This window comes from Pyxicephalus adspersus, chromosome 8, assembly GCF_032062135.1.
Source record: "Pyxicephalus adspersus chromosome 8, UCB_Pads_2.0, whole genome shotgun sequence".
NCBI lineage: Eukaryota > Metazoa > Chordata > Amphibia > Anura > Pyxicephalidae > Pyxicephalus > Pyxicephalus adspersus.
Genome location: NC_092865.1, coordinates 27,337,364 through 27,352,408, shown reverse-complemented (window position 1 = coordinate 27,352,408; position 15,045 = coordinate 27,337,364). Strand labels below are relative to the sequence as shown.

The following is a 15,045-nucleotide window of genomic DNA, read 5'->3' as shown; positions in this document are numbered from 1 at the left end:
TGTAGAGAATTGATATTTCCATTTCATTTTGAGTTAAAAGAAAACCAATTATAATCGGGCTTTGGTATGAATTTCAGCACTTGAGGCTTCAATTGTAACCAAATAGTGGATAGTGATATCCTCCCTGTGATCCATGGTACTGCACTACACACACCGCTTCCATCGCAACCATAAATTATTATGTTACTTGGGAAGATGAGGCTCATGGCAAAGCCGCACAGAGGTCTTTTTGCTGGATGAATAAAAACGAGATCTGTGTTGCTATCCAAGTAGCAACAAAACAACAAAATAGAGATGTTTTTATTGGAGAATCTGACTTAAAAGGAACCTAGGAAGAAGAAATATATACAGAAAGGAGAAAAAGAGGAGAGACAAAGAAGTCTCTGGGACTTTTAAGGCATATTTATACAAATAGTCATATGCACCAATATAAAAACACATTAAAACAGTTTATAGTTATTAAAATTGTAAAAAAAAACATTTATCTAATCATATATTCATGTCTCAAAAGATGTTTAAGATGTTTAATCAAGTATTCTATGCGTTTCGCGGAACACAGTCCACTTTTTCAGGACCTAAAATAACAAAATATTTTTTTTTTTTTTTAAAGGGAAATAAAATTAACAACCTATTTCAACCCATTTAGATGTATATTCAAATGATATCAAACTCCACAAAAAATATCTACTTACACAGATAATTGTTCTCAGGGACTGCGTCTAGGCTAATGAAGCAATTCTTTCACAGAATGGTAAACATTGCATTGTATATATCGTGGATATTTAGGAGTGAGGGTTACAGTTTAAATTTTGATTATAAGAAGAAATATATAGTAGCAACCAATGCAAACTTCCAGGCAGTCCGGATTCCGCACAATTAGTGGTCTGTAGGTCGGAAAAGGATGGTGACCACTGTTCTAGAAAGAATGCATATGTTTTGTGATCACAAGGACAGTCAATTTCCCACACATTCAGCCTAATGTTCCCGCTATGGTGTTGTGATGCGTTATCTAAGTGCACAGCTGCAGGCACAACTGTTAAATAGACGTTAAAACACTTTGTATGTGTGTTGGATGCATCCCTTTTTACAAAAATAGGAAATGTTTAGGTAGAACTGCAGCTCATGATGTGATCCATGTGGATGCAGATAATTTTATATATTACATGCAGATAATTTTCAACAGGCATCCTTATGCCTTATACCTGTGGTGTTGAAGCCCTTTAACATGCAATCACATGGCTAGCTTGATATATAGGCCAGTGCTTATGTGCAGTGTTAATGAATCCGAAAATGATAATTCATGATGACAAGTTCATTTTAATAGTCAGTGAAAAGCTGCAAGCATTAGGAAAAATGGGCAGATAAAGAGAAGTGTTTTTACAACCTATAAATCACAAACTTAATATGCGAACCATGTTTGTGCCATGGATTCAATGTAACCCTGAGTGAGACATGAAATGTACATAATAAATCAGTACTTACAGATAGTGTTTCACTGTACAGGACGTATTCATGAATAATTGGAATCATATCACACGAGAGCTTAGCATTCATAGCTTCTGTGATCTTGCAGCATTTATCTATGGAATTTGCAACCCCTCTCAGGGGATCTACCAGCTCCTCTTCAGATGCTGACCACAGAGTATATATAGGACCGTACTCTTTCATTTCTTCATAATAATCTGCATGGAAACATGTTAAAAATTAGAAGCTAAGCTTATTACATACCTTTAGATGATGGCTAATATTTGTTCCTTTGCAATTGCTTTTGTGTGTACTGTAGATGAGTCAAATTTGTAATTCTTAGCCCTCCAACACACACCGTCCACCCTTGTACAGAACACTATACCATGATCCTGTCTGGAGAAATTGATAAAACCAGTGTGCCATCATCACCTGGCTTCAGGATCCTCTTCCTCCAAAGAGTAAGGAAGCATCGTCCGCAGGGTTATTTTGCATACACACATTACAAAAGTATAGAACAAGAGAGGATTGCAACAAGTAGGGTATCCCATCTCCTTAACAAGAAGTAATGTCACTACAACAGTTAAAAGATGATGAATGGAGTTGGTGGTCGCTTTGGGACACTTCTATTAAAACAAAATCATCCCAGATAAAAGCTTTCAAGGCCCATTCATGACAACCACAAGTTGCAGCAGAAATCATTAAAGTCTTAATTTGAATGGAAATTTTGAGTCTGTAGAGGGGAAACTTGAGCCAGGATGTGGGGCATAGATTTCCCTTTAAAGTGGACCTAAACTGAAAAAAAACACACACACACCAGGATGTAATTATTTCATGAAATAGAATACAATGTTTCCTTTTGCAAAAAAGAAATCGCTGGCTCCTGGTGGCCTTATTTTCAGCTCTACAAGGTAAACTGTACGGTGCATGTGCTCAGAAGTTTACAGCTCACTCTGTGTGAGGTGTTGCCAGATGCCACCCTAATGTAATTCCTGTGCATGCGCGGGGGTTACATCATCCAATGGAAGTAAAGGTTTGCCATCTTCACGGAAGTCTGCCGTGGAGCCGGCAGTGAATATGGCACCTTCCCTGCATACAGGGCCTGGACTGTCGCTGCAGGGCAACTGCATAGGTATGTGCCATAATCGGTAAGTATGCTGGGCATACATGCTGATTATGGCATAAGCTTACCACCACCAATGAGTTTAGTTCCACTTTAAAGAGACTTAGGATTTCCAAAAGTTTAAATATTGGCCTTAAAGTAAAGTTAAGGTATTATTTTTGCATACCTTTTTCTTCTTTAGAAATCCTTTGGGACACTTTGTCTAAAACATTTATTTTCTGACTGAAAGCCTCCACATATTCCCCCAACTCAGTAAATTCATCAGGACGATTCTTAATCCCCCGCACCGAAGATGCTACAGCCTTGAGCGTCTGGCCCATTCTGCTGAGTAATCCAGGACCTTGCTTCTTGTGAGATGTCAGCTCCTAAAAAACAAGACCAATTTAGCTGTGTTGTTTGCTGCCATCTCCTAAGCCTTTAATCATACTGCAGGATAGAGGCCATGACTTGAGTTCTGAAAGGGGGAAAAAAAAATCTGTAATTGCGAAACACAAAACTAATAAACATCAGACAGCCAGTAAGAGTGGAGAATGATTTTTTTTAAAGGGTTAGTACTTCTAAAATGTTATTTTTAGTTACTGGTGGAATAGCAATCTGGGAGCATTTATTTACATTCAATTTGTACTGCATGGCATCACTTTCACTTTAAATACTGTTCCATATAATTAGATACAAATTAATAATTTGAAGCATCCCTACTTTGAGGGGAAAAGCAAAGGTAAATAAAAAAATGTATATTTATACTCAGATATAGCTGAACATCAAAGACTAAATTTCAAGCACGTGTTTCCATGATGTGTAGTTTTAACCTTATCTTACATTAGCTGCCCCAGCACTTCTGTTACAAAAGATTCCTGCCCAGCAGGTGGTAAATTAACTGCATGACCAATCAGGCATTGCTGAAATCAGTTTTTATTTTTCATGGATAGGCTATTGCAGAATGGCAGTAGGTCTTGTGCCTCTCAGATGATTCTAACAGCTGAAAGAGGAATATACTTTGGGTGGACATGAGCCTCTGAATCAAACGCACCTGCGCATTTTGTCCACTGACCACCAAAGCTTTTGTGCACTTCTCCATTGACCGTCACCAATGCCATAACACATACATATATACCAACTGCTACACTATGTATACTGTGCTATACAGTACATTCCCCAGACTGCTAATACTTGTACACATTCATTTTTTAATACATAAACATTTTTCCTTGTGATTTGTTTTATCTATCTATATTTCAGCTTTAATAAAATGAACTTCCAGAAAGGGAGGAATCCATACTTCTCAATTGCTGACAAAAAAAATTTGTCTAATTTGTGGATTCTCATTAGAGGAAGGGCCAAGTAACAACCAGTGTGCCGAGAGTTAAATTGGTGAAGGGTTTGGCATATCTTGGTGCAATGATTCCTTTTCCCCGTCATTTTTAAAGATTGTAATGTTACCCATAGCTAAAGCTGGATGGAAGGTAAGTTGAACAAATGACTGGCGGCGTCAGGGGGTCACAGAAGACAGAAGTACTTGGTACATTGGTTGAGCCAGTGATTTTTTAATAATTCTATTTTCTGTCCTATGGTGGAAATGCCATCCTTGGGACCTAAAGGGTCTATACAGTACTGCTAAATGTTAGCGGCCAATTACATTCCAAATTACTGCAGTCAAAATACTGAACAATAACATTTGATTGGTCACTATGGATTGCTGCATTTTTCATGTTGACACAGATTTTTTTTATTATTACAAAAAAAAAAATTCATCACTTGCACCCTTTAGACAAGTTTTTGTCATAAACTTTAATCTTCCTTATATAAGAATCATCAGATTTGTTTCAAAAGCAGTTATAAAATATCTGATGTTCAAACACATCTAAAGCTTGCAGGCTATTGAGAAATAATTCAGCAATACACGCATTACATCATTATAATTCTCCTCTGCAATCCATTTTTTTCTTGGTATCTTAATTTTCTTAAAAGGATTGTTTAAAGATTTAAGATGATGAAAAAAATCCACTTGTGTAGAAATAAAACACTGCTCATTAAAGGAGCAAAGATTAAGATGGAAAAGTTTGGAAACTATTAGAGATTCTTACCCATGCTTGAGCTGTAAGGAAAATCTTGAAGTCGTCATTAAAAGTTAATGTTGGATGATCAGCTATTCTATTCAAAAATTTATGCAAAGCTTTCCTTCGAGTCTCAATAAAATCATCGTTGAATCGTTCCACCATACCTTTAACTATAAATTTTTCTGGTAATGGCTATTAGGAAAAAAAATATAAAGACAATTTGTAATATTAGCAAAAAACATAAATATCAAATAAATAAATATATATCAATACAAACACACAAAGGACCTAATAAATAAATCTCTCCAAGACTGGGGAAGATAGACTACCAAGAAAGAATGTGGGTGATCCAGCAAAAATTGATTTTTTTTCAAATAAATTTGCTATTAGCTGACCATTGTTTTCAATTCTGGACCAGATGCATTCCAGGTCTTCCAGATCACCCAGGTTCTCCCATGATGCTCTATGTTCTCCAGTCCAGGAGAGCTTAAATAAATCAGGCCCACTGCATATATTTTTAAATCTTTGCAATACATGCACATTTCCCTTCCGGTGTTTTACCATTGTGAAGACTCAAATACAGAAGAATACCTATTGATGGGCCAGAAATGTGCTCAGCCCCTGTTGTGGGCTGACAACATAAAGCATATTTGTAAACTGAATTGTGTCAGCCCAGCTTTTTTTTTTTAACTACTTAAAGCATAATAAAACCTTACAATAGGAAAAACCTGCAAGTGGTTACATGCTATATCTCTTCTGCAATAAAACAAACTTACCTGGCTGTTAGCTGTCCTCCTGAATGTACACTAAGCTGCAGCTCAGTGTATGATCCTGGCTGCTGGGTATGAAAAAACTTGTGTGTACATGTGAAGAAAATACATTACTCCAGGTTAACCAATCAATATAGCCAAATATCCCAAACCTAGAAAAGAACGGGTGAGGATGATGGTGCCGGTGGAGCAAAGGGAAGTGAATTTAGTGAAATAATTGTTAAGAGGCTGCTATTTTTTTTTTTTTTTTTTGCAGGGAGACATCGGCTTTCCCTTCTGCAATAAATAACCTGTCTGTTCAAGTTTTTATTTTTAATGGTAAGGCTACGTACACACGTCTCAGATAAACGTCTCAGGGCTGATAGCGGACGACAATCTGGCATATGTACAGTGCTCATCATTTCTCATTCATGGACCCGTCCTGGTGATTCAATGACAAACAATCGTAATACAAGTGAAGGGGAGAGAGTGCAGCGGGGTGTCGCTCAGTTGCTCTCCCCCCTCCCATCTCTATAGAGAAGGACAGCGCTTGTTCAGTCTGTTGTCGTTGGAAGTTGCAGTTAGGTTACCTGGCTTTCCCTCAAGAATTGTGACTAAATTAATGACATATGACTATGTAGTGACATATTAGATTGTAAGCTCCTTTGGGAGACAGTTAGTAATATGGTAATGGACTGTGTAAAGCGCTGCGTAATATGTCGGTGCTATATAATTACTGGATAATAATAATGGCTATCGGCATTGTCACTGTTAACTTGCAAGTTTGTAGAATGTCAGTAGTTGCCCACATTTTTTGAAGAGGGAGCTTGTTAGACACAAATGAGAAAGGATTTGGTTTTACCTTTCATTTATCCCCAAAGATCACAACATACACCCCGGTTTCAGTTAGTTTCTAACAGCTTAGAAAAGTCCACTGTTTGCTTACACTGGACACTATATGAATAAAAGGCAATATGTTTACACCACAAAATATGTAAATATTTTAATATGAATGGTCTCAGCACAGGTTCACTTTAAGTGTCATAGTGTGACAATTACCTGCAACCCTAATTTATTCATTCAAACCATTGTCTCTTCGTTGATGGGCTGTCTTACTTGCGATTAGTAATTTGTGGTACGATGGGGATGTTATGCTTCATTGCTACTAGGAATGGAGGAGATTGTCCAAAAACAAATGAGCATTTGGCTAAAGAAGAGGCAATGAAAAATACTAGCAGTAGCTGAACACTACAACTGCTTTCCTTCTGTAAATAATAATTGACTTGCTGCCATGATAATCCAATAGTTTCACTACTTTCAGAATTAATACATGTATGTAGATTAAACTTGGAAAGATTGGGAAAACTGAGCCTGAACGGTAGGGTTCTGATGACACTTTAGCCTCAGATCAGGTCAGTTCACACCAGCACATCCAACCATTCTCTACAGTCAACAGCTACAAGAACTTACAGGAATTATTAACGTCGAATGAGAATCTTCAAGTCTGTTTTTCAACCAAATGAAATCCTGATAACGTCTCCTGACTTCAAACTCACTTGAATCAAACTCACTGCGGGTTGTCTGAAAATAAAACATGGTTTGTTTACCTCTTGACAGAATGAATGTTTAGTGATCAAGAGAAATATTTGTCACATTGCAAATTGGTGCTGTTCAGTATTTGTAAAAGTACATCTCATTAAAACAGAGCTTTACAAAATAGGAACATAAGAATTTAAACAAAGTTTTATTTATCTAAACCAAAGCATCACATTAAAAATTGGTTCACAGCAGAGGTCCACTTACCATACTGAAAAGGATAGATCACTCCTACAGTCTATTAATCAATAAATTGTTTGATGAAAAGCATGGCATAGTCTAACTAAATTATACACTGCCTGTTCAAATAAAGTCACAAAAACTGGCTGGCCGCCTTTAGCTTTAATCATAGCATGCTTTTGCTGCGGTATCAATTTAATAAGTTTACGCAATGTCACAACATTTTTTTCCATCTAGTGTTGCACTAATGTGTTGGGAAGATGTTGTATTGATGATGGAAGAGTCAGATTGCTGCAAAAAAAAGTCTTCTCCAGCATAACACAAAAATTCCTCATTGGATTAAGGTCTGGCCATGAAACGGCCAATCGATATGTCTTGTGCTCCCTTTCTGTAACAATATGAGCCCAATGAATCCCGGCATTGTCATCTTGGACAAAAATCCATTATCGGAAAAACCTGGTCATTTGGTATATGTAGGTAGTCAGCTGACCTCGTTTTTTGGGCAACATTGCTGAACATAGACCATCAAAAGCAAGCCCGGTTCATAACACGGCCCTCACAGACTTGGGGACTTACACACTCACACTAGATAGCCTAATCTCCTTTTAACAAATGTTCAGAGCATGGAAAGTGAAGAACAATCTAATGTAGGTCTAACACTAAGATTTTGAAGTGAGATCCTTCAATGTGAGGAGTCATTTCCCAAAAGGAAGGAAGAGGTCAGTCTGGATATTTGCATATATTCAGCTGCTTACATCTCTGGGTTTGTTTAACAAGCAAAGTGCCAATTTTCATCAAAGATTTCCCATATTGTAACAGGTTTGCTATAGGCCCCAATAAATATGCTGGATGGAAAATTAGTAAAACCACAGCTTGGCCTAATGGCAGAGACTGGGCAAACTGGATATTATGTATGACAAGATGTTGGTATACATCTGGCATATGTGTAGAAGTTTTTTGGAGTCTGGGGCACCAGTCCTGGGCAGGATTGTCAGTTTAGGTTGCTTTTACTGCACGGCCACCTTTGTTTGGTGGTGAACGACAGGGGAATCCAGATTTTACTCCTAAGGCACATTTATCTTTTAAGCCACTAAAGCCAAGCTCACTTCGGCCATGTTCTAACAATTATAAAAGCAACAAGAGTTCAGTTTGCTTTATGCAAAACAGATCTAAAAGACCTACTTACAGACAATTGGATTTATGCAGATTGGTCACATCGGATCTGTAACTAAGAACCTTTTCTTAGGTTTTGGAAAGGGTGGGGAGGAGTTGCCACATGATTGCCATGCAAGAAATGGGGGATATGTTGTCACTGTGGAAAGGGAGGAATAGACATAACAAAAAAAAACAGTATAAGGGTCTAACCATTTCACATTTTTATCCGTCCCCTTGGGGAAAGTTTTCAATCACTTTCACTTGGGGATTCACTTGGGCAAATCTGTCCAGTAGGGGGGCACCGACCGAAAAACTTGACTGAGGCTTTGCCCTTGTTTATCCTAATCAAAACTAACAGATCTTACATGATATTCCTTTTAATACAATAGAATACTACATTGTGTTTTTTTGTTGTCTTGATTTAACAAGTTGTGGGCATACTGAACTCCAGCAATGTATGGGATAACCAGGAACACAGTGCAGTATAAAAAAAAAACTATAGAAATAAAAAAATCTGTGCTGACCTTTGTGGCAATCCTGTAGGTAATAAAAGTTTCAATAGCAGTGACGTGACATTCTGGCTCATCGACAGTAATGAAAAGATCTTTGACATCAGGCTCATCTTCAAACTTGACCTGGTTGATCATAGATAAAGGCGAGGCCAGCATCAAAGGACTGAATGAGCTCCCATCGTTCAGCGTTGCATCCTATAAAGATAGAATATAATTTCATTAAGCAGCATTCCGATTTATAACAACAGCGCCAAAGTGTCACAACTCATAATGAAACCCTCATGTGGCTGCTGACCTACATTTTTAAATGATTGCTACTTGGTTGGCTCAAGCAAGTAAGAAGAAAGTGAGAACGTTTGATTTGCATTCTTTAAGTTTTGGGTGAGTGACCCAGAAGGATTTGGAACAACTTAATATCCAGGAAACTAGCATTCTGAAGCCAAACATCTAATCAGAGAAAAAAGGGGTAACTTAGAGTAGTAATCCAGACAAAAAAAAAAAAAAAAAAAAAAGGGTGCAGCACCATCCCTAATTCTTAATCGCCTAGGCATGCGCAGTGAGATTGGCAAGTTTCTACTTCACCCGATCTTGCGCCTGTGTCAGGAAGAACCTGGAAGAAGAGGAGAAGATGGCGGTGCCGGGCACGCTGGCCCGAAGACGGATGCCGGGATGACGCGGGACCAGATGGAAGAGACCTCTGGACCGATCAACTGCTCTGTGGGATTGAAGGTAAGTACATTTTTTTTGTTTTGGGTGAGGTTTGCGTTTACTTCCTGTTTAAGTTTAAAGTTTAGGTTTCCATGATCAGGCAGATCATTATTGCAGAAAGGGACAGGTAAATCCAGCAGCCCGGGCTTTCCTTGTGTGTGTGCTGGGAATGAATGAAATTCAGTGCTTGTGCAGGAGTTATGTTATCCAGAAGTTATGTGCAGCCAATCAATATGGTGGAAGATCTTCTGTAGGAGAAAGTAGGAGAGGAAGATGGGAGCACCTTGTGTTGGAACATGGATAGGTTAGTCATCCAGGATTAATTCCACTTTAAAACATTAATGAAGACCAGGTTTAACCTTATAGCAGCATATGTAATGTTGTTGTGTCTTTCATTTTTAATGGTTCCCAAACACACTAAAGTCTAGTCTCTACTACTTCAAACACACTTAAATAATTTGAGGTGCTTCAATTATGTTATTTGGATGAACTTAATACTAAAAGAAACTGAGCAAGCTTTACAGATGATTGCTTTTATTCAAAGCCAATGCAACAGGTCAGGTAAAAAAATTCTGGTGTGCCTATAAAGAATGCATTGAATTTGTTGCAGTATTGGGGTCCCTCTGTGCCATAATGGGTTTCAAAGTGGGCTGCTTTTGAAGCACAATTGACCACCCACCAAGGGTCAATTTGACCATTCCAAAGAAGAGTCAGGGATACCATGAAAAGGGTTTCCCTGAAAAGGCTGAACGACATCAAGGGTTCCTAGGTGAGTGGCCTGGAGGCCAGGGTTTGCACTTATGTCTTTTTTTCTAATCAGTGGTATTACAAGCACAATTATAAATATGCATGTATACAAATGTAAGAGTAAATTTATAAGTACAGCTACAAAAAAAAGAAAACATGAATATATTTCAGTTTCTCTATACATAAAAATTATGATTGGGAAATACTCATTCCTACTAAGTTCATAATTAGGAATATTCCAGCAATGACATTACTTTGAAGAATGGTGCTAAAAAGACTCAAGTTTGACTGACAACCTGAAAAGCAGACAATTCTGTCAGCAGTTGAAGGTTTGCCTTTTATTGCCGTGAATATGAAAGTTAGAAATTGTAGGTCAAATCAATATTCGTTTGCTCTAAAATACTGCGCTTTAATTAGAACTCTAATGAGGAGTTTGTTTTTAAGTTTGCTGCTAGCCTTCCCCCTCCATATGGCTGAAAAATTCTCGCCTGAGTAAATTATTAAACATATTCACATTCAAAATCCTTACATGTAGCTGTGAAAAAAGTTTTACATTTCCCAAGTAACAGAAGGCTTCTCTGACATTATGGAAGATGGAGCACAAACTGTCATCCTTATTACCGTCTCATTTATGCTCCCAGCAGCCCCTGTGTGAGTTCTGTAAAAAAAGAACCTGTCTGTCCTTGTATTGATATTGTCAAAGAGCGGTGTCGTAATGGCCTACAGATTGTGTGCCAATTTTACAATGGACATGGAGTTTACAAAACAGATGAATAGTCCTTGGGGTAGAGACACAACATAGTCACAATGCAACATATTGTGCAAATGGATGTTACACTATAAAGACAAATATAAAAAAAGTTAGCAACTGGCTAAGGCCTTCCAGATCTCTTGGGAGATAGATACCATCATCCTGGCTCCTATTTGATCTGCCCTATCCTAGATTGACTGGATACATATAGGCCAGAAAACCTAATGGCATCAAAGACTGGCTGGATACATAAAGGCCTGGATACCTAATGGAATCCTAAGACTGGCTTGACACATATAGGCCTGGATACCTAATGGAATCCTAAGACTGGCTTGACACATATAGGCCTGGATACCTAATAGAATCAAAAAACTGTCTGGGCACATTTAGCCCTGGATACTTAATGGAATCCAAAAACTAGCTGGACACTAATAGGCCAGGATACCTAATGGGATCAAAGATTGGCTGGACACATATATTGCCAACCAACCTTTAAAGTATCCCTGACATGACAATAGTAAAGGAGTAGGGTTGCAGTGATATCTTGATATATTACATCATTTTAATATTAAGTGATCATACATGCATATTTACGTAGCTATGGTTTTGCTAGCTACTAACCAATGTAAATCAGTGGCTGTAAGCTTGTTGATGATTGTCAAATATGTAAACCCATTGCCAAATTCTGGGAATCAGGTATGGTGCATTGTATGATAACCATCAATAATAAAACCATGATATACTACGATACCAGTATACCACTGCAACCCTACTCCTATATTTCTCTCATGTCAGAGGTACTATAAAGTTTGCTTGGGAAATTGATGCTATAAGGGTACCTTCCCATTATCAGTCCAGCCTATCTAAGGCAGAGCAGATCAAACAAAAGCAATTATGAAGGCAACAGTCTCTCAGGATCAATTTAGAAGACCAAAGGTGTAGAAGGAAATATTGGTCACCAGTAGGCATGTTCCAGGATCTGCAGGGTACAGACAATTGGATCATGTGGACAGGTCATGCTATGTTACAGGCCATATACATGCGAAGCAACAAGACCCTGTATAATCTGCCTAGAACTATAGGCTTGGTATGGTGACTCATGTTGTGGCAGTGAATTGCTAGGACCATTCTATCATTGCATAGTATACTGTATAAGAAGCTCTGCTAGAAACTTGGCTGATTCTTTAATTAGAATGCTCTATACATTCAGCTCGAGATGCCTTGCTTAAAGATTTCATGGCAGTAACCATGACAGCACATAGTTTGGAATTCTAATGGCTGTGTAAAAGTGCACAGACCTATTTTAGATGAAAAGTATTGAGTAAAGAAGCTGTAATTAGTGATGGGAAACGTCAGTGCTGTCAGTTTGCATCGCTTATATGAAGCCATCTTTTAAACATTTCCAGTAGCGGTGCTGTAAAAGTTGCTCTTCAGAAAATGAAAGGTTGCTTTGACATGAAATTAAATCTCTATGTATACAGCAGTCATTCTCAACCAGGGTTTCGCAAACTATGGCCAGCTGACCTTCCATTTTTTGATATCTGCAGAATTCTGGGGCCAACACCTAGAGCAAGCTGCAAGACTCTAATGGCATTTTTAGTGGTCTATAAAGGTGGAATTTTACCCACCACTGTAGGGGCATTCTTTCCACTGGCCACCAACGTATGGGGCTTGTTACCCCACTGATTCCTACTAAACTGGTTTTAGTAGGGGTTCCCCAGGGACTGAGATTTTGGGTTTCTTCATGGGTTAAAGGTTGTGAATGGGTGTTTATGGAGGGAAAGAAGTATTTGATCCCCTGCTGATTTTGTACGTTTGCCCTCTGACAAAGAAATAACCAGTCTATATTTGTAATGGTAGGTTCATTGTAGCTGTGAGAGACAGAATAACAACAAAAGAACCCTCAAAAACTCAGTGCTCATAAGTCAGAGCTTGATGTGCGTTGTAATGAGTGTAAAAATTATTTGATCCCCTATCAACCAGTCTGGAGACTGGCTAGGCCACTCCAGGACCTTCATGTGCTTTTCCTTGAGCCACTCCTTTGTTGCCTTGGCCGTGTTTTTTGGGTCATTGTCATGCTGGAATACCCATCCACGACCCATTTTCAATGCCCTGGCTGAGAGAAGGAGGTGCTCACCCAAGATCTGACGGTTCATGGCCCCGTCCATTGTCCCTTCAATGCGGTGAAGATGTCTTGTCCCCTTAGCAGAAGAACACCCCCAGAGCATAATGTGTCCACCTCCATGTTTGACTGTGGGGATGGTGTTCTTGGGGTCATAGGCAGCATTCCTCCTCCTCCAAACACGGCGAGTTGAGTTGATGCCAAAGAGCTCAATTTTGGTCTTATCTTACCACCACACTTTCACCCAGTTTTCCTGTGGATCATTCAGATGTTCACTGGCAAACTGTAGACGGGTCTGTACATGTGCTGTCTTGAGCAAGGGGACCTGCAAGATTTCAGGCCTTCTTGGTGCAGTGTGTTACCAACTGTTTTATTGGTGACCATGGTCCCAGCTGCCCTGAGATCATTGACAAGTTCCCCCCGTGTAGTTCTGGGTTGCTTCGTCACTGTTCTCATATTCATTGCAACTTCACAAGGGGAAATCTTGCATGGAGCCCCAGACTGGGGGAGATTGACAGTTATTTTGTGTTTCTTCCAATTGCGAACTATCGTGCCAACTGTTGTCATCTTCTCACCAAGCTGCTTGGCGATAGTCATGTAGCCCAATGCAGCCTTGTGTAGGTCTGCAATCTTGTCCCTGACATCCTTAGACAGGGCTTTGGTCTTGGCCATGGTGGCAAGTTTAGTATCTGACTGACTAATTGCTTCTGTAGACAAATGTATTTTATACAGGTACTGTAACAAGCTTGGACTAGGAGCACTCCCTTATGGAGGGCGTCCTAATCTCAGCTCATTACCTGCATACAGGGAAGACACCTAGCAGCCTGAAACCTCAATGGTTGATAGGGGATCAAATACTTATTTCACTCATTACAACGCACATCAAGCTCTGACTTTTGAGCACTAGGTTTTTGAGGGTTCTTTTGTTGTTATTCTGTCTTTTACAGCTACAATAAACTTACCATTTCCCTCACTGTATATTTAAACCCAATTACAAGCAACCCAAAGTTCTGCTGGGAATTACTTTATTGATAATATGATTAGTATTCAGACAAATGTCATCAACATCAAAAGCAGTATAGAGCCATGTGCAACAACCGAGCAGTAGGGAGGAAATGATCTATCTGTATAACTACATGGGCCAGTTCACACTTGTGCATTGAGTTGATGCATAAGATACTGAAATGCATTTCTGCCTTGTAATTTATGTTTAATAGGCCTCAAAATGCTAAAGCACTACACCTGCAGTTGACAAGCACATGTCCAGTTTTCGATACATAAAGGTACACTAGATATCATAGAGCCAAACTTAATTTGTTAGTAACGCATGACAGATAAAGAGTGTTTTGGAGGTTCAGAGTGTGGCCTTCATCTGAACAAGGGAAATGACTAAAATGCATCACCTGCAGATGAAGTGAGAACAAGGCAAGGTTTGCCTTAAGTGTAATATTATTTCTTGATCATGGTAAAAACGAATGGGCTAAATGCAACACATGACAAACTATATTACCACGCATATGATATAACGTATAAGTTATCGGATAGCCCTAAGGGTCGGGTGTTTAGCTATTAGGTAGCACTATAGTCTTTAATGCCCCTAGTGCCTCAGTAAACACAAGCCTGTCACATCTTTTTAAAATGTGCTGCTTTTTAAGGACATTTCCTTTACTTAAAAAAAAAAAAAAAAAACATTCAGATGCCTTCTATCAAGCTATAGATTTGTCACAATGTCGCCTTATGCCACAATAAATGTTTTCTGTAATTTGTATAGAAAAATAGAAAATTGAGATGGGTATGGGGGGGGGACAAAAAGGCAAAAGAGTAGGAAAATAAATATACATTATATATATATATATATATATATATATATATATATATATA

The 15,045-nt window shown here is 38.6% G+C and overlaps 1 protein-coding gene across 2 annotated transcripts in view; it reads right to left on the bottom strand.

Moving 5' to 3' along the window:
• Positions 1 to 15,045, bottom strand: part of SNX7 (sorting nexin 7) — a 48,535-nt gene that overhangs the window by 18,469 nt on the left and 15,021 nt on the right. For both annotated transcript variants that reach the window (XR_011921921.1, XM_072419843.1), the window contains exons 2-6: positions 8,849 to 9,031; positions 6,864 to 6,974; positions 4,672 to 4,836; positions 2,754 to 2,952; positions 1,483 to 1,682 (exon numbers count right to left, since the gene is read on the bottom strand). Coding sequence is in view for 1 of the 2 variants with exons in the window: in XM_072419843.1 (XP_072275944.1) it covers positions 1,483 to 1,682; positions 2,754 to 2,952; positions 4,672 to 4,836; positions 6,864 to 6,974; positions 8,849 to 9,031 (858 nt within the window). In the remaining variant the exon portion in view is untranslated. The remainder of the gene's footprint in view (positions 1 to 1,482; positions 1,683 to 2,753; positions 2,953 to 4,671; positions 4,837 to 6,863; positions 6,975 to 8,848; positions 9,032 to 15,045) is intronic.